The following is a 26592-nucleotide window of genomic DNA, read 5'->3' as shown; positions in this document are numbered from 1 at the left end:
CTGAAGATTCTGGAATTGTTTGGGCTTATCATGGTTGCTAGATTACAAAGAGTAATGGTAACTGAATTCCAATGAAATGTCCAAATTTCTGGGGGGATGGTTATTACCTTATTACCCTAGGTAAAATACTTGAACACTTTCATCAATGTTGCCATCATCTGTCCAACACTCCCAGTATATTTTCTCAAAGACTCCTTTCCTAAAACTGTGTGGGATGACATATATATGGAATAAAGCAATAAGCATTAATAGCTAATATCCAATAAAGCCTGAATTTAAAAAACACTACAGTTACACTGCAAATATTCTATACAATTACCTTCACCTGAGGTATAAGGTGTATATGAAATATAAATGAATTTCATAATTAGACATGGGTTTCATTGCCAAGATATCTCATGATACAGTAATGCAAATATTCTAAAATCCAAACAAACAAAAAATCCAAAACATTTCCAATGTATGTATTTTAGGTAAGGGATACTCAACCTGTACTATAAAATTGTGGTTGTTGTTACTTTTTTTAGCTTAACAAAATACCTTAGAAGCCACTCTGGTTCCGTTCATATAAAGCTTCCTCATTTTTCCCCCCAGCTCCATTCTACAGATGCCATTGTTTATTTCGATGTTGAAGTATTCTGGTAGTTTCCAGTATTTGGCAATTTCAAACAATGCTGCAGTGAATAAACTTGTGTACGTTTATGTTACCATCATCAGTAATAAATCTTCAGGGTAAGTTCCTAGGTATGGGATTGTTTGGTTGAAAGGCAAAGATACATCTAGTTGTCTTTGATGTTGCCCATTTCGCCACCACTTGGCTGTACCCATTTGTACTCTTTTTTTTTTTGGTATCGGGGATCGAACTCAGGACCTTGTGCTTGCGAGGCAGGCAGCAGAACCACTGAGCTGAATCCTCAGCCCTCTTTGTGTTTCTACTGGAGTTTTGGTCTCTTTTCTTCAAATCTCTTTGTAGAAGAGCAACAGTAACTCTTTTTCCATTGTCCCACACTGGATCAAAAATGTCTTCCAAAAGGCTCATGTGTCTTACAAGGCGGGGCTTTGTGGAGGTGATTTCATCCTGGGAGCGCAGTAGATGAATGACTGAGGGCTGGACATCCCTGGCTTGTTGAGGCAGAAGTGATGAAGAGAAATTGTCTTGGCTCACATATAAAATATATAGTATAGTTAAAGTATATATGTTACAAAACTTCCTTTTTGTAACACAAATGTGTCCAGATTCCAGGCCATAGGCTGGATGTGCCTGGATTAATCCATTGATGAATTCGAAGATGAATGTGCTGTTAGGAGGCAGGGCTCGGTTGAGGATACAGGTCCCTGAGAATGTAGGAACTTTGAAGGGTCCCCTGTCTGCAGCCCCCTCTTCCCTCTCTGCTTCTACCTCTCTCTCTCATTCTCTCTCTCTCTCTGTCTCTCTCTCTCTGACTGGCTCTTTCCCTCTCTCTTTGCTTCTGGCTGCTGTGAGGTGAGCAACTTTCCTCTGCCCTGCTGCTCTGCCATGACGCTCTGCCTTGGAGCCAGCCAACCATGGACTGAACCCCCAGCCACAATAAACCCTTATCCCTTTAAGTTATGGCTGTCAGGTATTTTGCTCCAGCAACAGAAAGCTGACTAATACCTCCATGATGTATATTGCAAGCACTTTCTCCCAGTTTTGAATTTGTCCTTTGATCTTTTGGTGAACTTTTTGCCATACAAATTTTTATTGTTTTTGTGTAGTAAAATTTGTCAATCTTGTTTTGCTTTGAGAATTTGAGTCATAGTTAGATAAATTTTTCCTACATTTTGGTCAAAGAGGTATTTACTCATGAGCTCTTAGTTCTCTCTTTATTTTGTTTTTTTGCATTTGGATCTCTGAAACATCTAAAGCTTATTCTTTTGGATGGAGTTATAGATCTAGTTGGATCCCTTGGCTATCTAATTGTCTGAGCAGCTATTATTCACAAAGTCGGTTTTGATCCATGATTTTTTTTTTTTTTTGGTACAGGAGATCAAACTTGGGACCTTGCGCTTGTGAGGTAGGCAGCAGAACCACTGAGCTAAATCCCCGGCCCTTACCCATGATTTCTACATGTACTTTGTCTATACACAGACTTTTCTTTTTTGTGCTTGGAATTGAACCCATGCTAAGCAAGTCCTCTACTACTGAGCTACATCCCCAGCTCTAACTCCCTTTTAAGTTTTGAGACAAGGTGTCACTAAGTTGGCCAGGCTAGCCTGGGCCTTGTAATCCTCCTGCCTCAGCCTCCCAAGTGGCTAGAATTACAGGCATGTGCCACCACATTTCTGGACTATTCTATTCCACTGGTCTGTCTATTCATACCTCTACCACATTGTTTTAATTAGAAAGACTTTATAGTGTATGTTAACATTGCTAAAGGTAGACCCCTCTGGTAACTTTTGTTTTTCAGGTATTCCTAGATATTCTTACATGTTTATTCTTCCATATGTATTTTAGTGTTAATTTATGGTCTAGAAAATAATGTTTTGACATTTGTATTGGAATTACATTCAATCTATAAATTAACTTGGAGAAAATGACAAATTTATTATATTGAGTCATCTTTTCCAAGAACAAAAGACTCTGTTCAAATCTGTCTTGGTGAACGTTTCCTGCCAGAATATTCCACAGGGTAACATGGCCCAGTGGGGCTCAGCATTTAAACCGGAGGCTGAGTTTATTGAAGAGGTTGTTGTGGGTAAGACCCCTGCCTGCGGCTGCTCCTTTCCTCTTCCGCCCTGACTAGCTGTGGTGCCCACACCCGGCGCTGTGGTGACTGGTGGTGTAAGTGGGGTGAGGTCACACAGCTAAGAAGCGGCACAGCCTGAAGAAGCCCCAGGGACACGCGCTCCCTTACACTCTTCTGCAGGGGAGACACAGCCACCTCCTTGTCCATCGTGGGAGCTATGGAATGGCCAGGGCCCCTCTCTGCTCGTCTTATGATTCCCAGGCCGGCTTGAGTGGCTTCACGTGGACAGCACCCACTGTGTGCGCAGATGCGCGGCTCTGCCCTGGGAGAAGCTGGCAGGAATAACCCGCTCAGAGGCTGGAGACTGGAGGACTTTGCCAGGTCCGATCACCTTGGCTCTCTTCCCTTCTTACAATGCTGTGGGGAGTAAAGGTTACCCTTAGTGTTTAACGGAGCAGGGGGAAGCACCACTGAATCTGGGGGTCGGGTGCTGGCGCCCCCTGCTGGATCCCCCCCCCCGGGGGGGGGCGGATCCTAGCTTCAGCCCCCTCCCCCTGCACAGAGCCTCCCCTAGGCCAGCTCCGAATCTGTGGCCCCCGGTTCCGCTCCCCCAGTCTCGCCCAGGCTGCACCTGCTGGGCAGGGGCTCAGTTCTTGCTGTCCTCCTTGCCTGCGCTGCAGCCAGGCCCCTCTGCGCTAGCACTTCCTCCTCTGGGGAAATCACCTGCAGCAGCGCGATGGGTCGCCTTCCCCCAAACGCAACCCCAAGCAGGGCCTTCCCACATCGGCTCTGTCCACCCCAAGCTTCGTGGACAGCAGAAGCTGCAGCGGCGGTGTGAAAGCTCCTGCCACCCATCGGGAGCTGGGCAGCAGGGAACCGCGAGCATCTGGCGCCCGCTGCCGCCGCCTGCCTGGCGGAGCTGCCGCTGCACTCTGTCGGAGCAAAGCAAAGCCCGGGCCCATTTGTACCCTGAGCCTAAATCCATTGTGTTTTGTTGTTTTGTTCTGTTTTTGCCTTCCAGCCCTTACTGAGAGCCCTTCTGTTTAGGATCTTGAGTTCTTTTGGGTTCCAGCGTCCAAATCCTGGAGACAGAATTCAAAGGATAAGATGAACTGAACTGGCTTTGGCATAGCTCAAATTCTCACTGTGGGGAGTAGTGTGTGATGCTGCGCAGCTGTAATCTTAGCACTTGGGTGGCTGAGGCGGGAGGATCATGAATTCGAGGTCAGACTGGTCTGCATAATGAGACCCTGTCTCCAAAAAAAACCAAGCAAACAAACCCAAAAACCTAAAAACAAAACCAAAAAAACTTCATCGTGGGGTTTGAGCAAGAAAACACATGGACGGGAAGATGGAAGAATGAAAGGGAAAGAAAAATTTGTTGTGTTGGGCTATTTAGAGTCATTTAAAAAATCCTTGTGAGGGCTGGGGCTTTAGCTCAGTGGTTCCGCTGCCTGCCGCACAAGGACCCGAGTTCGATCCCCAGTACAAAAAAATAAATTACACACAAAAAAAATCCTTGTGAAATGGATACCTTAAAAGCCACTTAAGGCCAGAAAATTGGTCTAAGGAAATGTGTAAAGGATAAGATTATAACTGTTACACAAATATAAAATGGACACATGTCAAATATTTTATTTATTCATTAATGAAAGAACCAGTAAGAAGTAAAAAGTGGTTGGGCTGGGGATTTAGCTCAGTGGCACCGAGGCTGCCTCACAAGCACAAGGTTCTGAGTTCGATCCCCGGTACCAAAAAAAAAAAAGTTAAAAGTGGTTCAAAGGAGAACCCTAGCCACAGACACACATTTAGGCATTAAGGATCTCGAGAATAAATTCTCGAGGTGGTGACTGACTGGTGACCATCCCTGGAGTTATTAGATCTTCATTGTACAAAATTTATTTGCATTTTCATAGGCAAGAATCATTTGCTTTACTCTGTTTTCTACAATACATAGAGCTGTCAAATAACTCAGAGAACAAGGAAAAGTGCAGCCCTTTTAGAATCAGATGATCGCTGGAAGGATCTTCAGATAACGCCAAGATTTTACGATGTCGAAGGAGAAGATCTGGAATTCACACTCGATCTAGAAATCTCTGTGTGTTCAGGCGCTTTCCTTTGTACCACGTGGCTTTGGAACAGCACAGAGTGCTTTTTTTAATCATGTGGGGCATTGGCCACTTACCACCCAGTTAATTAAAACCCCCTGGTCTTAGGAATCTCCATCTGAACCTGCAGCAACTTCCCGAAGGACTCCAACCCCTTGCCACCTTGAGGGAGTTTTCTCTTCTTCTCAGGTGACCCTGGGGGTCTGGAGGCTGGTCCAAGCCCTGGGCAGATGGCAAAGGCTCTCAGATGGCCGTGGGACTCTCACGGCACCCTGTGTTTTGGAGGAACCGAAGGAAGAGACTGCTGTGGCCCAGGCATCAGTCAGTTCTTTGCTTTGGCAGTCTGGGGACGCTGGTACAGCCAGATGATGCCTTCCTTGTGGAGCCGCTTCCAGACCTCTCTCTCTAACTTGAAGTCATGGTTTATGTAAAAGATGAGTCGTTTCCATGTTTTATCATAATAATGATCAGAAAAGCGCTCGTGGCCCTCAGTGATGAAGCCATAGGCACTCACCTAGGTGAAGGGTGGAGGAGAAACGGGCTGCAGAGTCACCTCCCAGGTGTCTTCTCATGGGCTAACTCGTGTGCGGGTCCAGGTGCAGGTCCTGGGGTGCATATGCGCACTCTGCCCCCCCCAGGAGTGCACCAGCCCAGCCACCTGGCCTAGGAGTAGCCCCCAGCTGCTCTCCAGCCCGTCCCGCTCCTGAAGCACAGCCTTACCTTGTCACAGAGCTGAAGGGCAGTGAGCAGTAGGAGGGCACCCGTGGTGGGCCGGTATATCCTCCAGTGGGCCGTGTTCAGGGTCTTTGACCTCAGAAACCTATAAAATGCCCCAGAGCCCAGCTGTTGGGAATCTGCCAGGATGAGCAGGACCAGGCAATTCCCTGGGCTTTCTGCTCTCACCTGTTCTTCATGTAGCGGAGAAGGTCTGGGTGTAGCAACAGGTATCTGTCCAATTGCAAGGCTTCCCGAAAAGCTTCCTGGGGCCTGTGCCTGCGGTCAGGGACGGGTCACTCAGGCTCAGTTCTCTTAGCTGGCCTGAGAGGGCCAAGTCAAGGTCCCGGGCATGACAGGTCCTCCATCGCCAGGTGACAGCCAAGACTGTCCCCATCTGTCCAACCCTCTGTAGCCACTCAATCCACAGTGCAGCCCGGGGCGAGGGCATGGAAGGATGGAAGTGGGTACCTGAACCAGAAAAGGCTCTTTTTCGCCAGGGTCTGATTCAGAAGCAATGCTTCCAGCCACTCATAGTCCCGGGTTCCCTCCAGGAAGTGTAGGTAGCGAACGTCCTGAAGACCAAGGACAGCAGGGCTGGGGAGCAGTGGGGCCAGGACCGCGGGCTGGGCGGCCCTCTTGCTGCCTCTGGCCTCGTCTGGCTGCACTCCCTGCTCTTGCCCCTCACACGAACTGAACCGGTACCAACTGCGCGCTCCACCCAGGCCCAGATGCCCAGCCCCCTGTCTGGCCCGCAGGCTCTCGCTTGGAGTCTGCGCAGTCAGGCCCGTGCCTGGGCTCACCTTCCCGGTGGGCGCGTTCCGGAAACCCCGACTGCCCAACCCGAGAAGGGACTGGGTCAGGGAGAAGGCCGTGAAGCCGTAGAACGATGTCCGCGTACCCACATCCTGTTCGTAGCCTTTAATAAGAGCTCCGCTCAATCTGCCCAAAAAGATACACATCCGAACACGTGGGTGGAGAGAGGGAGAAGGGGGAAGCAGAAGTTGCATACTGAAATTCTCTGGAGAGCCTAGGAATGCCGCCTTCCAGATAAATCGGGTCTCCCTGGAGATCCATACCTGCCGCAGAGGGCTCCCGCTTACCGGAACACATAGTCGTGGCTGTCGATGTCTCGGCCCACGTGGGAGTCGTTCAGGATGCCGCCGTTGCCCACCACAGCACAAGTGACGCACTGCGAGCTCTCCCAGGGCAGGCCGGCCAGGAGCAGCTGCTGCTGGGGCACCGGCGGGAAGTGGGCCACGACCTTCTGCACCACTGGAACAGGAGTGGTGCAGGGCTCCCTTCAGAGCCCTGCAAGGGACAGGCGTCCGTCCACCCATCATTTCTCCTAGGCCAGGCGGCCCCCAGGAAAGAGCGGACCAGAGAGAGGAAGCCAGCCGCCCCCTGCCCCGGCCTGGTGCGCGCTGCAGCCTCCCGGGGTGAGGACTCACAGGAGTGATTGAGCTCCATGAAGCCGAAGGGAGGGGCGAAGTGTTCCAGGCGCTCCCACTCGCTCTGGTTGAAGCGTCCAGAGTCCAGGAAGAGAGTGAGGTTGGGCAGAAAGAGATTCTGGAGCCATGGTGACTTGGAGGCTCTGACCTTCACTGAGTCAGGGCATCTCTACATGCAGGAGGGCACCGATTCAGGCCGGGAGAGACCTGGACCCTCCCCTGTCCACTGCCTGGGCCCACTGTGGCCCCCAGGGTCCCAAGGAATGGCTGTCTCAGCCCCGGGCAGATAGATGCAGCCTTATGTGAGAGGCGCCACCTGGGGCAGGTGCCCAGTGGGCTGCTGGCGCCATGGTTCTGTGCCTGGTTTGAATGCAGGGGTGTGTGAGGAAGACTTTGGGTGGGGGTGGCAAGGTCTAGCTCGGGGCTGGAAGAGAGTGAGGGTTTTAGGGTTGGCTTTGCAGGGAAAACAAGCCCTTTCTGGAGGTTGGGGCTGGGCCTGAGGTTGGGGCCTTCACATCGGTTAGTCCCGGTCACCTCCCCGGCCAGAGGACAAGGATCTGTGTGTCAAGCCCCAGAGCTGGGCACACCTTCCTCCCCTGATTTGATGAGCTCCTTCCCCTGCTCCAGGGAGGCCCTTGTCACTCACGCCTCCCCATGCTGCCCATAGGCCTCACAGGAAGGAAGGACAGGGTGAGAGCAGTGTGGGGCTGGGCCCTGCCTGGGGCGGGGGGTGACCACCTCTCTGTTGGGGCAGGAAAGTAGGGAAGAGAGGGCGGCACAAACTCACCGTCTGCAGACCCCCCACATCAAAGCTATACTTTTCCTCAAAATCCCAGCGGGGCTCAGACTTGAAGTTGGCGGCCTTCAGTCTCTGGCTTCTCCCTGTGGTGGGCCTTGGGGAAGGTGCAGGGTTGGCCCGCGCTGCCTTCTCCTTGCCTGGGACAGCGGCTGTGGTCATGGCTTTCTTTCTTGTCCTTGTTGTCACTACTGTGGTGGCCAACGCTTTGCCCTGGGTTTTTTTTAACACTGCCCTTGCAGTTGTCAGCTTCCCCTTCTGGTCCCCCCTGCCTCTTGTCACCGTGTCCTGACTCTGCACTGCTGTTGCCTTTGTCCTGACGGAGGCCATCTCCTTGTGCTGACCTCTTGGTGGCAGCACGTCCACCTGGGTTTTCTCTTCTCCCTGTCCCTTCAGTGCTGCTGCCAGTGTGGCGCTGGGCACAGCACCCTGTTCCCGCTGTGGTGTCCGGGCAGCCTCTGTCCTGTTCCCTCTAGCCAAGGGGGCTGTGGGCCCAGGGTCTGTGTCCAGGGTACCCTCCTCTTGCCCTGGCTCATCATGGACGCTTCTCCTCTGTTGCATGGTGGGAGCTGGGGACATAGAGTTTTGCTGCGACTCCTCAGCCCGCTTTATATTGTTCTGTGTATATTGATGCCTAGGGACAGAGATAATTTTTGATGAAGGCTGGAGATTGTAGAAACAGAATAACTAGTATTCATTCTTGTGCCTCAGGCAGACCTCAAAGTAGTTTCCAAGGAAATTACCCTGTGCCCTTTGGCACTGCATCTGGATAGTCACCTCCATCTGGTGCAGAGACCCGGCCAATAGCAGGAGTTTGGGGCACTGGACCTGGATGCCAAGAGCAAAGCTGAAATGTCCCCCCATTAAAGCATATTTGTCAAAATACACGGGACATCTCATGGAGATGCTGGAGGTCACAAGAGAAACCCTAGTGGGAGCCAACACCCACACAGCTGGAGGAACGGAGTGGGAGGTATGCTGGAGACCAAGTGTGGTGCAGGTACAGGTACAGTGACTGCACTGTGTCTGCTTGGGAGTTTACCTTTTAGTTTAGGAGGAGTGGTGAAGAATTTCAAACGGGGGTGGGGGAGGGTGTTGAAGGAAGGCAGTGGGTGGGGCGCGATCTCATTTCCATTCTAGAAGGCTTCGTCTAGCAGCAGTAGTGGAAGAAAGTAGACTTGGGGGCCCTGGTCTGGGTCCTGGTAGGCAAGGTTTCTGGCTCCAGGGATTGTTTTCTCTTTCTGACTTTTATGTGAGGCTGTCAGGCACGGCTTCTTTAGACAGTTCAGTGGGAGGTGTGCATGCCTCTCGACTGCGCTTCCGGGCAGGGGCCCCGTGCTACATGGGTTTTTGCAAGGATTCCCGAGAGCCCTGGGAAAAAGAACGTTTCTCTCTGTGATCCTGGCAGTTACCCAGGTGATTTCCGTGTCCTCATCTCCTACTCTCCTGCTCTGGCCCTGGTGTCCTGGGCTTCCTGTTCTTCTTGTTACACGTGTCCTGAGTTCCCTCTGTCCACTTGTACCATTTTTCTTTTTATTTTTTTGTGGTACAGAGGATCACACATTTATCTCCATCAATATCAGCCCTTTTAATTTTTTTTGTTTTGAGACAGTCTCACTAAATTGCTACACTGTCCAGGCTGGGTTTGAATTTTGATCCTCCTGCCTCAGCCTCCCAGAGTGCTGGGATTACAGGTGTGCACCACCATGCCTGGCCCTTTCTCCGTCTAAGCCATGTGAAACTGACTTTTTTAAGGAAAAAGAAAGAGCATAAACCCCAGCAGCCAGGCAGACCTGAGTGAGACTTTCAGCACTTCCATTTACTAGCTCGTGAGACAGGGAGAATTCAACCTCCCTGACTTGGTTTTTCTAGCTGTAAAATGGGCTGCTGCCTCTTGATTCTGAGTGAAGTCTCTGAGCCTCAGGCTCATAGTCATCCCAGTGGATCATGCACAGCGGGGGTCTGCTCACCTGCTCTCCATCTCCTCTTGCTACTTTGACTTTCACCCACCACCCAACTCAGCAGTTACCATTCATTCTCAGATTCAGTGAATACGTATTGAGAACCTTGTGTGAGACCAGAGTACAGTGGTGGCTTGGTTCATGAACTTACTTCGTTCGACGATTCTGGAAAAGATGGCCACATTGCTGTTCATCACCCAATGCAGAGTTCGCAGACAAAAACAAAATTTTGCCAAACGCGTCTGTTTGTGAACCAAATTGTTCACCAATAAAAGTGTTCGTGAACGGAGGTACTACTGTGTTTGGGGCTCCGGGATGAGCTCAAGCCAATGACACCCTTCCCTGTGGAGCCTAAGAGCCCAAGGGGATGACAGTAATCACACAAGTAAATGTCAGCTGTCATTTGGAGAGGTGCTGGGAAAGGTGGAACAGAAAGAGATGCCTTGGAAGGTAGCCTGACCCAGGCTTTATTTCTGGCAATCATGTCAATGCTAAAACCACATAGACATCAGGTTTGTAACAATTCATGTTTGTGTTTGTTCAGGGAAATGTCATCTCTTTAATAAAATCCAAAGTCCAAAGAGGTAAAAATCATCCTGTAAATCCCCTACTACCATCCTATCACATTGTCAGTTCACACTATGTCAGAGCTTTTGTAAGGTCTTCGGAGCCCAAAAGGAAACGGGTTTAAACAAAAGCAAATAGAAGTGGAAATATTTACATAGGACGGACAAATGAACATCTCATTCAACAAATGTTTGCTGAATATCTATTCTGGGCAATGTGCTGTGGAGATACCTGGAATACAAATTTTTACCTTGGACCTGTGAAATGCACAGCAATTGTTATTAGAGGCAGAAGACAAAGGAAATCTTTCATTACTGGAGAAATACAGGACCGCTCCTCGACAGTATGTGAAGTAGGCAGGTAACTATGTAACCTTTCCTCCTCTAGGGCTTCCCTCCTGAGTTGTGGCCGGCCTTCCTGGCTGGTGCCACATTTTCTGCCTGGCTCAGCCTTGAAGGAACGTATTGTTCTGATCTTCCACGAGGGCATTCTCTTTTGTGAACTTGAAACTGGACCAAGGCCTAAATTCCCTAATGGCCGTGAGCAAAGTGCTAGCAGTGATGTTCTTACTTCTTACCTTTCAGGGGTCCTAACACACACACACACACACACACACACACACACACACACACATTTAATTGGCTTCATGTAGAAAAATGCCTCTGCCTTTATTAAATGGCTTAATGAAGTAACGCCGATGAGAGTATTTCAGACCAGAAAGGAGAGGAAGGCTGTGTGGCAGGCTGGAATGAGATCCAGGGTATCTTGAAAAGGCTAATAGCATTCAAGCCCTAATTTCTTTTTTCACTTCAATTAAGAAAAGAGAAGGAGGGCTGGGGATTTAGCTCAGCGGTTTTGCTGCCTGCTGCGCAAGTGCAAGGACCAGAGTTCAATCCCCGATACCAAAAAAAAAAAAAAAAAAAGAAAAGAGAAGGAAATTTATCATAAGAATAAAGAAGGTCTCAACCAAGAAGTGGCCAAGCCCCAAGAGGCCTGGGACCAGCATTCTCCCTCTAAGATGTTGTTCCTTTTCTTACCTGTTCCCCTCTACAGCTGCTTTCTTCTCTTTCCCTCCCTTTCTGCAGGACAACTCCCTCCTCTGCTCTGCGGCCCACCTGGTGGTGGAAGGTGGTCATCCTGTAACATCTCTCTAGGGACTGTTGACTCTGGGCTCCCAATTTTTCAATCTTTGGAGAAAGCCTGGCCTGTTTGAATTCCACTTCATCCCTGCCCAGGGGTCTGGGTCACATGGCGTGTGACATCCTGGGGCCCACTTTATGCATGGGAAGAGGACAGTTTCCAGAGAAAGAGGGGGCTGTTGGCTCACGAGCTGGCCAGACATCCCTGCGATTTCTGTTATGGAAGAAGAGCGCTCAATGGAGAGGGGAAGCCCTGAGGTACTGCTTCCGGTTCCATGTTTATTGGGAGGAAGTTTTGAGGGCTGTAAGGAGGCCGGGGTTGAGACTCCTCTGCTCCCGTTGGATCTCACAGCTCAGCATGTGCTCCACACTTGCCTGGGCCACTGGGGAAAGCAAAAACCTAGGTGTCCATTTGGTTTAGCAAACAGCTCTTGTAACTCAGTGAAGGTCTTCGTAGATTTGTCCTAACCTCTAACCCCAAGAGCTCACTTGTGTAGCATTCTGATGAACACCATTTCCGCCACATTGAGCTTTTCATGGATGTTGCTTTCTGGCTGGAAGGGCACCTCCATATGACTGTGGTTGGGTCAGGTGATGAGGCGGGGTGGTCTTTTACATTACACATCTCAAGCCCTATTGCACGGACAACTGACCATCTGGTTAGGGGTCACATGGACCCTAAAGAGATAAGGCACCCTCTCCAGAATGCTGTCTGGAGGGAAGAGTGGCCCAGTGACTCCTGGAAGGACAGTCCTTTCTGCAACACTCCAATTGCTTGATGACTCATTAAATTTTTACTGGAAGTCACAGTAATGAACCACGTAATGACAAAATTAAGTTTCACTTAATTCCTTATAATTTAATAAACTATGATTCCTAGGCATGTGGGTGTTATGCAGGTATTTCCAGATTCTCATGCATGGAATTTACTTCGTGCTTAAACTGTGTCCATATGCTGAGTGTCTGTATTCATCTGTTCAGACTCAGAGAGAGCCTGATGTCAGACACCTTGGGCTGGACTGGGGTTAAGGAATGTATTTATTTATGAAAAGCTCTGTCAGAGACAACAGGCAAAGTAATTATGGGTGGCACCCAAGTGCAGAGCGATTTAATTTAATAATTCTGACCTACTTGGGAGATAAAGGTATAAAATATTGCACTTAAAAATAAATTTATCATTAACAAGGATAATACAGCTCTATTGAATAAAAGTAACAAATAGAATAATTATCTGGTAAACTCCTTTTCTATGTCCTTTTTCCCCTTTCTTTTCTTATTATTATTATTATTATTATTATTATTATTATTATTTTGGTACCCGGGATAGACCTCAGGACCTTGCACTTGCAAGGCAGGCGGGTGTGCCACTGAGCTAAATCCCTAGCCCCTTCTTTTATTATTAATGCCTATTAATTTTACAGAATATTGGGTTTCAATGTATATAATATGTTTTGATCCTAGCCATTTTCCCTCTTTATATATTCTTAAATACACATCACCAAGGGAACCTACAAAGTTCATTTATGCCTGCATTGGCAAGAGAGCAATATTTTTCCAAGACTGCAGAACTTCTAGATAACAGAGGGCAGTGGTGGGGAACCTATGGCACCCGTGTTACTGTGTTTTTCTTTTAAGACAAAAGATGTTAATGCAGAGTTTATTTTTTTCTTAACTAAACTCTCAGTATTCCGGTTTCATTGCAGTGTTGGCGCCTTGCGATAAGTGAGTTTTGCGTTGCAGTTTGGCACTCGGTCTCTAAAAGGTTCACCAGCACTGACACAAGGGAATGTTGAGATCGATTAGGATGTTGAAGGCTATTCAATCTGAAATTGGAGCATAATACCCCGAATCAAAGATCGCTCACTAATAAAGCCAGTAGGAGCAGAGTACTTTATTGAGGATAAGAGAAGAAGAGCTCAAAAGACTCCTTTGATTGCTAAGTGACCTTGCACCTTGGCTCCCCCCCCCCCCCCCGCCCCGTGACCGGAAGTGGTCTAGGTCCGTGGCGCCTGTCCACAGGGCGTGGCCCCTCACAAACTCCACCTCCTCCTGTCCGTGAGTCTCGGACTCTCTCGGGAATCCTCACCATCAACCATACCTCGCTCTCCCCTTTCTGGTTCCCCAGGCTTCAGTTCAGCCTCTTCCTGGAAGGGAAAAACCAAGCCACGGCTCTTCCCCGGGTCTCTCCTGACTCCCTGCGGCCGAGTCTTCTGACCTGAGCTGCTCTCGCCTCCACCACCCACTTTATTAGCAGGGCCTGTGGTTTCCAAACTCCCATGGGGTCCATGTTGGCTTTTGCAGTCCCACTTTGGGCTCTCATCAGTTCTTGAGGGGCTCCTTTTGTATCTGAAATGGAAAGTAGCCATTGTGCTTTCTTTTCTGGCTTCCATTTGGAGTAGCAAACAGCTCCAGTAGCCTAGAGGATTTTTTTCCTTGAGAAATCCTTGGAAGCTATTTTGCACGGGAATGAATGATTTACATTTTAGAATTTTACTTTGAAACTTCAGATGTGCTAGAAGCTACCTCAATAACTAAAAGCTATTGGGTTGCTTTAATTACTTTTGCATGCTGGAAAAAACTGTAGAAATCTATACTTTGTTATTTTGAATGTTCTTTTTCTAAAGCCAATTTGTTTGTTTTCAGCCATTTAAATCCTAATGAGGAGATACTAATAGGGATATTATATTCTGGGGAGTAAAAAGAAAACATTCCAGAGGAAAAGAATGCATAAGTCACTGCTCAAATGCTTCCATGGCTGGATCCCATTTCCAAAGCACACCCTGAACAGAGTTGCAAATATTCTCTGAGGTGCCCTTCTCCCAGCTGAACTCACAGGGCTAGAATGACAGCTGGTCAGAAAGCTGGATGTCTTTCTTCCTAAAATACACAAATGCAGACAAACTCAGAGCTCTCCCCTGACTCATAGGTGTGAGGACAATGACGAGAGCTAAAGAGGCCTAAAAAGACCTTGAATAGGGTGGTTTTAAAGCAGTGTTTTAAAGCAATGGCAGGTATGTGTCAGGACTTGTAGACCCAAGCTCTTACATAAATGGTGCTGGGAAAACTGGATGTCCACATGTAGAAGAATGAAACTAAGGGCTGGGGATTTAGCTCAGTGGCACTGTGCCTGCCTCGAAAGCACAAGGTCCTGAGTTTGATCCTGAGTACCAAAAAAAAGAAGAAGAAGAAGAAGCAGAATGAAACTAGACACCTTTCTCTCACCGTATACCAAACTAAACTCAATGCAGATCAAAGACTTAAATGTAAAACCTGAAACTGTGGAACTGCTAGAAGAAAACACAAGGGAAACACTTCAAGACATCAGTATACTCAACAATTTTTTGGATAAGACCCCAATAGTCCAGCAACAATAGCAAAAATAGACAAATGGATTATATCAAACTAGAAAACTTCTATACAGCAAAGGAAACACTCAACAGAGTGAAGAGACAATCCGTAGAATGGGAGAAAATGTTTGCAAATTATCCCTCTGAGCTGGGCATGGTGGTGCATGCCTGTCATCCCAGCACTTAGGAGGCTGAGGCAGAAGGATTGCTAGAATTAGAGGCCAGCCTGGGCTACATGGTGAGTTCAAGGTCAGCCTGAACCACATAGTGAGACCCTGTTTCAAAAACCAGAGACAAACAACAACAACAAAAAATCACCAAAAAACTATCCATATGACAAAGGATTGATACCCAGAATGAATATAGATATAGATGCATTGATATAGATAGATCTCAAGGAACTCAACAACCGAACAAACAAGACCGAAAAATCCCCTACAAAACCCAAATATTAGTTTGAAAAATAGGCAAATGATTTAAAAGACATTTCTCAAAAGAAGTTATACAAATGGCTAACAAGACTAGCTTTGGTAGCACATGTCTGTAATCCCAGTACTCTGGAAAGCTAAGGCAGGAAGATCACAAATTTGAGTCCCTCCTATTAATGAGACCCTGTCTCAAAATAATAAAAAAGGCTAGAGATGTATTTCAGTGTGGAGGCCCTGGGTTCAGCCCCCAGTAACACACAAATACACATATACACACGCACACAAATACACATGCACATACACACACATCCATAAGGGCTAACAAGTATATGAAAAGATGCTTAACATCACTGATCATTAGGGAAATGCGAATCAAAGCCTTGAGCTACCATCTCACCCTAGGTAGGATGGCCATACTCAAAAATGCAGACTACGATGCAAAGAAAGGAGAAAGCTTGTACACTGTTGATGAAGTTACACATCAGTACAGCCCTTAGAGAGACTAGTATAGCAGTTCCTCAAAAAACTAAAAAGAGGGGCCGGCGATTTGGCTCAGCGGTTTCGCCGCCTGCTGCGCAAGCGCAAGGACGGAGTTCGATCCCCGGTACCACAAAACAAAACAAAACAAAAACTAAAAAGACCCAGGCGTGGTGGCACAGGCCTGTAATCCCAGCACTCAACAGGTTGAGGCAGGCCACAAGCTCAAGGTCAGCCTGGGTTACATAGTGAGTTCAAAGCCAGCCTGAATTACCGAGTGAGACTCTGTCTCACAAAAACCAAACCAAAACAGAACTATAGGATCCAGTCCCATGGCTGGGTGTACAGCCAGAGGAAATGAAACAGTATATCAAAGAGACACCAGCACCTGTGTTTACTATCACACTAGTCACAGCAGCCCAGATAGGGAACCAGCCGAGGTGACCACTGCCAGATGAATGGATGCAGAAAGTCGAACAGATTGGCCATGCAAGAATGAGGCCCTGTCATTTGGGGGCAACATGGGTGGAACTGGAGCACATTATGCCAGGTGAGCTAAGCCAGGCACAGAAAAATAGCACATGTTCTCACGCCAGTGTGGAAGCTAAAACAGTTGGTTTCAGAGAAGTAGAGAGTAGAACAGCATTCACTAGAGGGTAGCAAAGGTAGGGGCTCAAAGGGATAGAAGGAGGTCAGATAATGGATACCAGGTAACTGTTCAATAGGAGGAGTGAGGGCTGGGGATGTAGCTCAGCTGCAGAGCACTTGCGTGGCATGCATGAGGTCCTGGGTTCAATCGCCAGTACCAGGGCAGAGAGGAAAGGAGGGGTAGATTCAAGTGCTCTAGGGCACAGGAGGGTGATTATAGTTTGCAATTGCTTCTATATAAAGAACTAAAGGAGACATTCGAAGATTCCCAACACAAAGATACATGTTTAAGGAGAGGAAAATGCTAATTTATCCTCATTAGATCATGAAGCATTGAATATTGTATGGAGCTACCATACTGTACTCTTTAAGTTTGTACATTTATGTTCCAATGTTTTTGTTTTTCTTTTTTTTTGATACTGGGGATTGAATTCGGGTCCTTGCACTTGAGCAGCAGGCAGCGAAAGCACTGAGCTAAATCCCCAGCCCCCAATGTTTTTGTTTTTGTTTTAGTTCGGGAATTGAACTCAGGACCTTGTGCTTGTGAGGCAGGCCCGGCACCACTGAGCTAAATCCCCGGCCCAATTGATTGATTTTTTGAGACAGGGTCTTGCTCTGTACAGCAGTTCAGGCTGGTCTTGATTTCACTATGTAGCCCAGGCTGGCCTCAAACTCCAGGTGATCCTCCTGCCTCAGCCTCCAGAGTGCTGGGATTGCAGGCGTGTGCTGCCGTGCCTGGGTTTAGTGATATTTTTATCCTGGCATTTTTGAGATCATGACCTTAGAGATGCAGAGAATAGCAGTCCTGGCTGAGGTCTCTCCCAGCTCTGCCCTGTGCTAGTCCTGAGGTCCTGTGTTTGTCATGGGACCCTGTGAGCCCCATTTTCTCACACAGTAAAACACAAACTTAATACCTGTCTCACAAAACTGACAGAGGACTTTACAAGTCATTGTGGGACAGGTACTTTAAAAAATACTGTGGGGCGGGGATGTAGCTCAGTGGTGCCACTACCTGATCACAATTGCAAGATCCTGAGTTTGATGACCAGGACCAAAAAAAAAAAATACTGTGCTATTCAGACATACACTAGTCAAACTGGGACAGTTGTTAATGCTGTGTGACACACAGTGACAGAGGCCTGATCAGCTCTATGTTGGGTTTTTATTTCCGGAGATGACAGTTGAAAGAACGGTATGATTGGCTTCAAGGCCAATGAGTAAATAATATGGTTTTTTTGGGTTTTTTTCTCAGTGTATCTAAAAGGTTATATTTCAACATATAATAATAGAAAAATTATTAATCTGTGTTTTAAAAAATTCTGCTTTTTAAAAAATAATATGTTATTAACAGCTTTTAACCAATTAAAGTCGAGAGGCCAGGGAACAGCAGGAGAAGCCTATGATTTAGAACAATGGCAGTCAGTGATGAAAGAAACAGCAGAAGGGGGCTGGGGACTTAGCTCAGAGGCACTGTGGCATCCTTGCAAGTGCAAGGTCCTGAGTTCGATCCCCAGTATTGCAGAAAACAAACAAAAACAGCAGAAGGAGTTAAGTAGTTGCCTTGGGAATCAGGATCCTGGGTGGTGAGGAGGGAGGGGACTGCTGTGTGCATTTCCTTAATAAAAATACAAAGTAAGGGGAAAAACTTAAACTAATTGAGACATTTTATCGGAAATCCTATGAGTGGTTTAGAGCTGCGGTAGGGACTAGAGATGGAAAGGTGTTGATCGCTGATCTTAAGCTCACAGTTCAGCAGAGAAACAAGACGTGAATATAAGCAGCTGCAGTGAAGTGTTACGATGTGATGATGTTAGTCTTCAAGCGACAGTGGAGACACAATTTAGAACTAGCTGGGCGTGGTGGTGCACGCCTGGCATCCTAGCACTCAGGAGGCTGAGCCAGGAGGATCGCCACAAGTGCAAGGGCAGCCTGAGCTACAGAGTGAGTTCAAGGCCAGATCCTGTCTCAAAAAAAAAAAAAAAAAAAAAAAGGATGACATGGAAGGTGGCCCAATAACCTAGGTCTGAAATCAATCATAGAACTGCTTTAACTCCTTCTTCTCCGCTCTGCCCACACTATTTGCTTCCACGTCCATCTGATCTGACATCCTCAGTTTTGTCTTCCTGTATGGACTTAGCCTCTCCTTGCCTGTACCCCAAACTACTGCAACAGCCTCCAAACTCTACTCTCCCCTCAGAGCTACCCCCTGCCACCATCCATCCAAATTTAATCAAGTTATTCTTTGCTTTAAAATTTCTGATGGTTCTAGAATAATGTTTAAACTTTTGGGCCTTTTATTTAAGGCCATGAATTCATTGTTCAACAAGTATGGATAAAGCTGCTACGTTGTGTCCAAGAGCCTGTCCATGAGAAATTCACAGCCTTGTGGGAAAACTCCAAGCCAGGTTTGACACTGGGACTTTGTCACACTGGGACGCTGTGTCACAGTGCATGTGGTAGAGAAACAGTGGAGGTGGGGTCAGAGTGAGAGGCCAGACTCTAGCCAGCCCGCTTGGCCTCGAACTGGTGACCAGGATATTGGGGTGGGGTGATAGTCTACTTAAGACGCTTACGAAGCAATTAGTAACCAGAACTTTGAGACTAGTGTCAGGCACAGTGTGAGTGCCATACCAGTGTTGGTTAATAATCATCCGCCGGTCTCCTATTCTGAAGTGTTTCCTGAATTTTCCCCATCTCTGGATGACTGTTTACATTGTTTCCTTAGTTTGCAGTGTCCCTACTGCTGAAGTGTCATACAGCTTCCAGACGTTATGCAGAGGATATCATTTGGCATTAATCTTTATAGTTTGTTCCACAGCACTGGTCCCATTTGATTTTATTACATTTAACTTTATTACAGGGTGAGATACCTGACAACGTCATCTCATCTTTGCCCACAACCCCTGGCAACATCTTGTACAAAGATATTTAATAATAATAATAATAATAAGATACACGGGCTTTGGTTTTTTTCCCCAGTACCAGGAATCAAACTCAGGGCCTTGCACTTCCCAGGCAGGCATGGCGCCGCTGAGCTACATCCCTACCCACCCCGCTTTTTGAAACAGGGTCTCACTATGTAGTCCAGGCTGGCCTCGAATTTGCAGTAATCCTGCTGCCTCAGCCTCCCGAGTGCTGGGATCACAGGTTGTGCCACTACACCCGGCTAATGCTTATAATCTTTGAAAAAGAAAAAACATATTAATCTTAGAAAACAATTATGAAAGTCAGAACAATACACAGAAAGTTCCTGGGGCACAGGTTACTTTGGAAAGGTCCCTGGTTCCGAAATGACAGTATCCTGTCATAAAAATGGGGAATGGCACCCTGATTAGGGCCCAAAGTACACTGTTTACAGCTCCTTTTTCCATCGGATTTACTGTTACCACTCCCTATGCAGCACTGAGAGAAGGAGGTGCCGTGACTAATCTCTAAACTGCAAAATTTATGGTCACCTTTGCCCCTCCTGGTCTTCCTTCTGCTCCTTCAAAACATCTTTTCTGTTCCCCTCTGTACTGAAGGTTGAACCCAGAGAGCACAGAGCTGCATCCTCAGACCTTCTCATTTCTTTATTTTGAGACATGGTCTCGGTAAGCAGCCCAGGCTAGCCTCAAGTTTGTGAACCTCTTGCCTCTCTTGCCTCTCAGGTAGCTTCTCAAAATCCATCCTCATTTTCTGCTTCCTCTCACCCCCAGAGCTTCTTCACCTTGTATCAGGATTATCTGCCTGGAAAATCCTTCTGTCCCCTGCCCTTGGTTGCTATTCTGGTCAGGTCAAAGCTCCAGCTCACTCCACCTTCCCATCTACCTGTTCACATCTGACAGATGGATTATCTTAAAAATACCAGTCTTGCCAGGCTACCTCTGTGCCTGAAAGTCCCCTGCTGTGACCCCATGGCCCACCCTCTCCACCACCCTCCTCTCTCCCCAAGTCAGCCTGCTGTGCTGTGAGGCCTGCTCTCAGCCACTTGGCCGACGAAGGACTATTGGAGGTTGGGCTTTTTACCCATGCCTTTCCTGTCTCTCAAACTCTATGTTTTCTTGAAAGTCTTCAAGAGAGGCCTTCCAGGGAGCTCTCTGTGGCCCTCCGTCCTTCTCCAGGGTTAGCAGACAAACAAAGAGACTATTTTTGGCCTCTACTGGCCTTAGGCCAGAGTCACCTACTCTGTCTCAAAATAAGTTGTTCCAGGAAACTGGCAATGGCCAAAACAATCTGCAACCAGGGTGAGAAACCCAATAGTGTTATCTTTGTCCAAAACCCCTACCAACCTCTTCCACAAAGAGCATACGCTGGCAGGATCACCCCAGTCTCAGCATTGGACTCACACGAAGGGAGCCCATTCCTCCCTCAAACCAGCAGCAACCCTGCCCCCAGCAGGGCACGCAGACGGCCTTTGTGTCTCCTGCTGCTGTCCTCTGAGTCTCTGCCTATCTTTTGGTAAATTCTTTTTCCAGCTGTGTTACTGGCTTCTGCAGTGCCATTTTGCTGGACACTCCTTTTCATCATTTTGGAACTTAATTACGTAAACAGGGTTTTTTTTTATTTTTATTTTTTGGTACTGGGGATCGAACTCGGGTCCTTGCGCTTGCGCAGCAGGCGGCGAAACCACTGAGCTAACTCCCCAGCCCATAAGCAGTTTATTAAGTAGAATCAACACGTGTCCCTTTTCCTATCCCTTAACCTCCTGGTCAGACTCCACAGCGTTATAGTCACTTTTGATGATTAGAATTCAATGAGATGATTAGAATTAGAATTCAATAGCTCAGCATCAGAGCATTGCTATTCAGTGCTCAATACTGAAAAGAAAAATCTCATTCTAAGAAAAATTACAAGCATGCCTGTAATCCAGCACTCTCGGAGACCGAAGCAGGAGGATCGCAAGTTCAAGCCCAGTGTGGGCAATTTAACAACTTAGCCAGACTGTGTCTCAAAACAGGGGGCTGGGGATGTAGCTCAGTGCAAAGACCTTGGGTTCAAGCCCCAGTAAATAAATAAACTTATAATACAAACACACACACAAATTCAGTGTATAGCTCCGGGTGTCCTGTCTGGTTGAAGCCCTTCCATCCCCCTCTCAGCTCTGTCTTTAGCTGCTGGGAGTGGGGGCCGGAGAGATGAGGATGGGATGAGGTAGAGGGTGGGGAAGTGCAGAGGGGCGGTCAATAAGAATCATGGTCAGGCACTAAGGAAACTGCCCTTCTATTCCTTTCTTGCCTTCCTTCCCTTTTCTCCTCCTCCCCCTCCCCTCCCCTCCCCCTCCCTTCCCCTCCCCTCCTCTCCCCCTCCCCTCCCCCTCCTCCTTCCCCTCCCCCCCTCCCTGCTCCTCCTCCTCCTCCTCCTCCTCCTCCTCCTCCTCCTCCTCCTCCTCCATTACAGATCAAACCCAGGGCCTCATGCAGCCAGTGCTCCAGTGCTCTACCCCTGAGTTATATGCCCCCTCCACCTTGTTTCAAAGCTTAACTTCCAGTATTATTATCTCAGTGTCCACCTGGCTTGGATTTTTGCGGGAACTATTCCTGCTTACCCTCGAGATTCAGTCAGCTTCTGCCCAGTGCTCTCGGCCCCCATGTCATGGTCTCTGAGGGTCAGTAAATGGGGTTTCTTTGGGGAGGGGTTCGCTTTTGCTCTGAAGGTCCCCTCGTGAGGGTCCTTCCTAGGACCTTCTCTCCCACTGCCCCAGCAGCATTCAATATCCCCAAGCACTTTTCTGGGGTGAGTATCCCCTTCCGTGGCCCCAGCAGGTGACTGGGGTGTTCTGGCCCTCTGACGCCCCTTCCTGTCGGCCCACAGCAAGGAAGTGCCAAGCTGCCCTTCCGTGGCCACCTGGGCTGGGGAGAGTGGTTCTGTCTCCTTCCCAGGGGATTGCACTACAGACAATGGCCACAACTTTCACCCTCTGGAAATCTCTGGACCACAAATGGGCACCACTTGTGTACCTACATCTGGCCCTTAGCTCCGGGGCTTATGCATCACAGGGGGGCAGGCACCCCAGCACTAGGAGTCATTTCCCCACAGCCTACTCCCACCCCAGGGTCTCTCCAGGAGCTCTGCAATCTGAGCTTCTCTTCTTGCCCTATCTTCTTACTAAACTTGATTATGCTCGGTTTTTTCCCCCATCATCAATATTTATTGAGCATTTACAGTGTACTAGGCACAATAGAACATACAGAAAACATTGTCCCTGCTCTTGAGGAGCTTACATTCTAAAAGGAAAAAAAAATACACCCCTTTTAAAATGGCATTTTTGTTTGGTGTTTCCTGTAAAGTACTGAGGAAATATTCTGTAGGGTGAGCTTTGGGTATAATTTAGCCCCATCATTACTTAGAGAAGAGAGAAAGAAAGGATTAAAAAGCAGACAATAACAGACTATCAGGATAGGGAGGGTTTACAGGGAGAAAACACAATCTCACCAACTAAGGAGAGACATGCCAAGTGAAGAGGATGAGGGAAGTAGTCGGTGGGATGCAAGCAAAGGAAGCAGGTATCTCAGACATCAAGTGGAGCCAGAAAGATCATTCGGCCTTTTCCCAAGCACATGGCCACCAAATAGGAATGGTTGGTGACAAGGCAGAAGGCTAAAAAGGAAATCTTGTGTACCTGACAAAGAGAAAAAGGATTAAAATTGAAGGCAAGCTAAAAAGAGTATCAAGAAATTCTTAAAAACCAAAAGTGATCTGGAAGCACAAAACTTAGAGTTAATGCTACCCAATATCATGATGGGCCAAGAACATTGTGGCTTCCTAAGTTAGAAAATGCCATATACCAAAATTTTAAATGGAACACATTAATTTTTTTCCAATCTCCCCTCCCATCATAAAATAAATTTTTTTTATTTCAATTATTTTTTAGGGGGGAAAAGGGAGACATAGGACATGGTTGAGAATGGTAGTTATATTACTAGTATTTTTGTTATGATAAACTTTGCCTTTAAACTTGGAAAAAACCCATTAGCTGCCAAGAGGGAAGAAATAAATTTCCAAGAACATACAATTTCCTTCAGAGAAGTTTCAAAACCAAAAGGCTAATTTACATGAAAAACTGTAGAGAAAGTCCATTCATAAAACTTTTATTCCACTTACATGAACCTAATACATATGTTCTTTATTTCTTTTTTTTTGGTACCGGGGATTGAACTCAGGTCCAAAGCTAGCTATCATCTCAAGTTATTTCCCTGTTAACTATTTTTACAGCACAGTCATGTTAGGCAGGTATCAAAAAAAAAAAAATCACAAAAGCAAAAAAAACCTAAAACAAGTTAAATACATGGCTTTTTTTGTTTGTTTGCTGCTATGCTTGATATACATGAAGTAATGAACACCAAGCAATTCATTTTTACTGCATCTTTACTTTTGCATTTGTTCTTAGGTTGCCTAAAACATTTAAATACAAAATAAAATGTGTAGCAAAAATAATGAAAACAAACAGCAGGTAACTTTACAAATAATGGAATGTGAACCATTTCTGCTTGTATCCAGAGTAAATGGGTGACAACTTTGTCTAAAGGAACACCACGCAGCTGACGTCACAGGTGTGCGTGCTCAGACTGCCCACTCCCCAGAAACACAAGGCCCATACACAGAAGACATGGGGCATCTGTTTCTACCACATAAGCTCAGTTTTTGTCAGTTGCAATAAAGAGTCCCAAGAAATATAAACCCATGTTCACACCACACAAAATAAATTTCTACCCAGCTAACTTCAGTTGTTTAAAAACACAGAAACATTAATCGGAAACATAGAAGAAGCTTTGTATAATTTTGGTGTAGGACCAACCTACCTAAACATTGCCTAAAATGTAAGAATCATAAAGGGAAAGATAGATAATTTTATTTATATAAAAAGTGCATCTTTAAGTGCAAGGTTCCCAAGTTCGATCCCCGGTACAAAAAAAAAAGGATGTCTCTATGATATATAGAAATATGTACACTGGGTGTGATGGTGCACACGTGTAATGCCAGCACTTGGGAAGCTGAGAGAGAAGGATTGCTGCAGGTTCAAGGCCAGCCTGAACCACATAGTGAGACCCTATCTCAAAAAAACCAAAATAAATTAATAAAAACATTAACATATCCAGTTTTGTCATAGGAGAAAAAGAGAGTTATCTCTCGCATCCATTAATGTAGACTTTTGGGAGAATGACACCATGGTGTCCATCAGCATTTCAGGTGAACATACGGGTTTTCTTGGCATTTCCGCTTCAAGTTACCCACAGAAATGCTTCTAAAAGCGCACAGAGGAGTGTGGGTAATGAGCAGCAACTTAAGCGCCCATCCCAAATTCTAATCCTCAGGCACGAGTCACTAGGGACTGGTTAATTAAACTCTATCTGTTCTGCAAAATGCTACGCAGCTATTTAAAAAGAAGGGAGTCAAGCTGGGTACAGAAGCATACACCTGTAATCCAGCTATTTGGAGGCTGAGACAAGAGTATTGCAGGTTTGAGGCCAGACTGGGTAACTTAGTGAGATCTTGTCTCAAAGTAAAAAACTAAAAATGAGGAGGGATATAGCCCAGTGATGAGTGCCCCTGGATTCAGTCCTCTATCCTGCCCAAAAGGATAGAGGAGGAGGAGAGGGAGGGAGCCTATCTGTATGTACCAACAAGGAAAAATATCCTTGTTATAGTGAGATTTAAAAACTCACCCCCTGGGCCAGGGATTAAGCTCAGTGGTTCCACCCCCTGCCTTGCAAGTGCAATGTCCCGAGTTCAACCTCCAGTACCAAAAAACCCCAAAACCAGAAAAACTCACCTTGAGGAGCAGTATGAACGTGGGACGTAGACTAAGGGCTTGTCTAGCACAGAGGTAAGGTGCTCAGGCCAAGGGATCTAAATCCTGGGATTGACTCCTGCCCCTTAGATGTATTGGCAGGGACTGGAGCAATTCACCTTAGCTATGGTCTCAGTATCCTCAAAATAACGAAAATGAGTGAGTTCATGTCCGTAAAGGACTTAGAACAGGGCTGGGCACAGAGTCGATGGTATAGAAGTATTAGCCACAATAATAATATAGAATTCTATGCCCACCAAAGCATTAAGAGTGGTCAGTGGTGAGGGTTTATGGGGAGACCCTCACTTCCTGCTTCACTTTTCTATTTTAATCCTTTGAAAGCTCCTGTTACTTTCAAATTTTAAGAATAGTGAAGGAAATAAAAGTTTTTAAAAATCGAGTACAAGGAAAAGGGTCTCCACTGTGGGAGATGTGTTTATTTTCTAAGAAAGAATGGTAGAGCAGGTCTTTTTGGAGGATGAACTTGGAATGCAGATTTAAAAACTGCCTTATTGTGAGATCTCTCGTTTTACTGACAAACTTTTTAGGGTACGATTTTGAAGCAAATGGAATATGCAGGATCATCTTTTGCTTTGGGACATAGACAGTGCAGGCAAGAACCAACACTGCTCTTATTACTCACAGTCCCGGAGGGGAAAGTAGTCTCATTTTTGTCCTGTACTCTCTGTGGACCCAGAGATGGAGTTCTGCACGCCTAAGTCCTCTCTATGCAATGCCTTGGTCCCCACCACTGCCTCTGTCTCCCCTAAGCTTGCCCATTGCCCTCCCTGCCCAGTAGTTCTCACGACATTCTTGACCCCGAGACCCCCATGTGGACACAGAGGTGGCTCAGAGTTCCCCAGGCCACCTGGGACTCCGGATTGTTTGTTTGTTTGTTTTTCAGTTTCCTCTAATGAAATCTGAGGAACCTGGAAAGGGTCCGTCCGAGTCTTACCTGGAAGGCTTTGTGCTAGGCTCCTTAATGAAGGAGGGCAGGGTGAAGAGGAAGAAGAGCAGCAAAACCAAAAGCAAGGGCCACAGGACACGTTGGCCCAGGTGACGAGGTCTCCATGGACAGGACCGCATGGTGGTGGGTTGGGACCTAAAGGAAATCTCTGCACATCCTGGGGCTTGGTGTGGATGCAGATAGATCCCTGCTGGCTGCTGGCCGGGTGTGCAGCGCCTCTGGAAAAGTCAGTCTCTGCCAGGGGAAGGAGGAGCCGCCTTCACTGCTCTAGGAAGGCGTATAAGCCGTTGTGGCTTGAAGGAAGAGAAACTCCTTTTGTTCAAACAAGTGCACTTTTTTCTCTCCCTCTCGGAAGCTGATTTCTGGATGTAGAACTTTATGAGAAACGGGCACCTCACTTTGGTCAGGTTACTCCATTTTCTTGCCTTCCCCTCACAGGGACTGGGGTGGTCCCATGGCCACCCTAGGAGTGGGGTGCTCTTATGTCCCCATGTCACGGCTGAGGCCTCCTCGA

At 47.0% G+C, this 26592-nt stretch overlaps 1 protein-coding gene across 1 annotated transcript; it reads right to left on the bottom strand.

The window, feature by feature from the left end:
* Window positions 1-4320: 4320 nt before the first annotated feature.
* St6galnac1 (ST6 N-acetylgalactosaminide alpha-2,6-sialyltransferase 1) lies at window positions 4321-26343 on the bottom strand. The gene is made up of 9 exons (XM_004860763.3): window positions 26067-26343; window positions 7769-8411; window positions 6982-7150; window positions 6634-6805; window positions 6334-6472; window positions 6002-6105; window positions 5720-5809; window positions 5537-5636; window positions 4321-5330 (listed from the first exon to the last, which is right to left on the bottom strand). The coding sequence occupies exons 1-9, from the start codon at window positions 26195-26197 to the stop codon at window positions 5139-5141; spliced, it is 1740 nt and encodes a 579-aa protein (XP_004860820.2). The 5' UTR covers window positions 26198-26343; the 3' UTR covers window positions 4321-5138.
* Window positions 26344-26592: the final 249 nt, after the last annotated feature.

Source organism: Heterocephalus glaber, unplaced genomic scaffold (genome assembly GCF_053883595.1).
Source record: "Heterocephalus glaber isolate CG9 unplaced genomic scaffold, H.glaber_assembly_v1.0 deba00000937, whole genome shotgun sequence".
NCBI lineage: Eukaryota > Metazoa > Chordata > Mammalia > Rodentia > Bathyergidae > Heterocephalus > Heterocephalus glaber.
The sequence above is the reverse complement of the archived record's forward strand: the minus strand, read 5'-3'. Positions and strand labels throughout refer to the sequence as shown.

Bases quoted from the DNA above. Each gene is read 5' to 3' on its own strand.
- St6galnac1 (XM_004860763.3), bottom strand. From the start codon at position 26,197: ATGCGGTCCTGTCCATGGAGACCTCGTCACCTGGGCCAACGTGTCCTG. The intron at 6,806-6,981 runs GTGAGTCCTCAC...CTCCTGTTCCAG, and splicing joins CATGGAGCTCAATCACTCCT to TGGTGCAGAAGGTCGTGGCC. The intron at 6,106-6,333 runs GTGAGCCCAGGC...CTTGGTCTTCAG, and splicing joins GGAACGCGCCCACCGGGAAG to GACGTTCGCTACCTACACTT.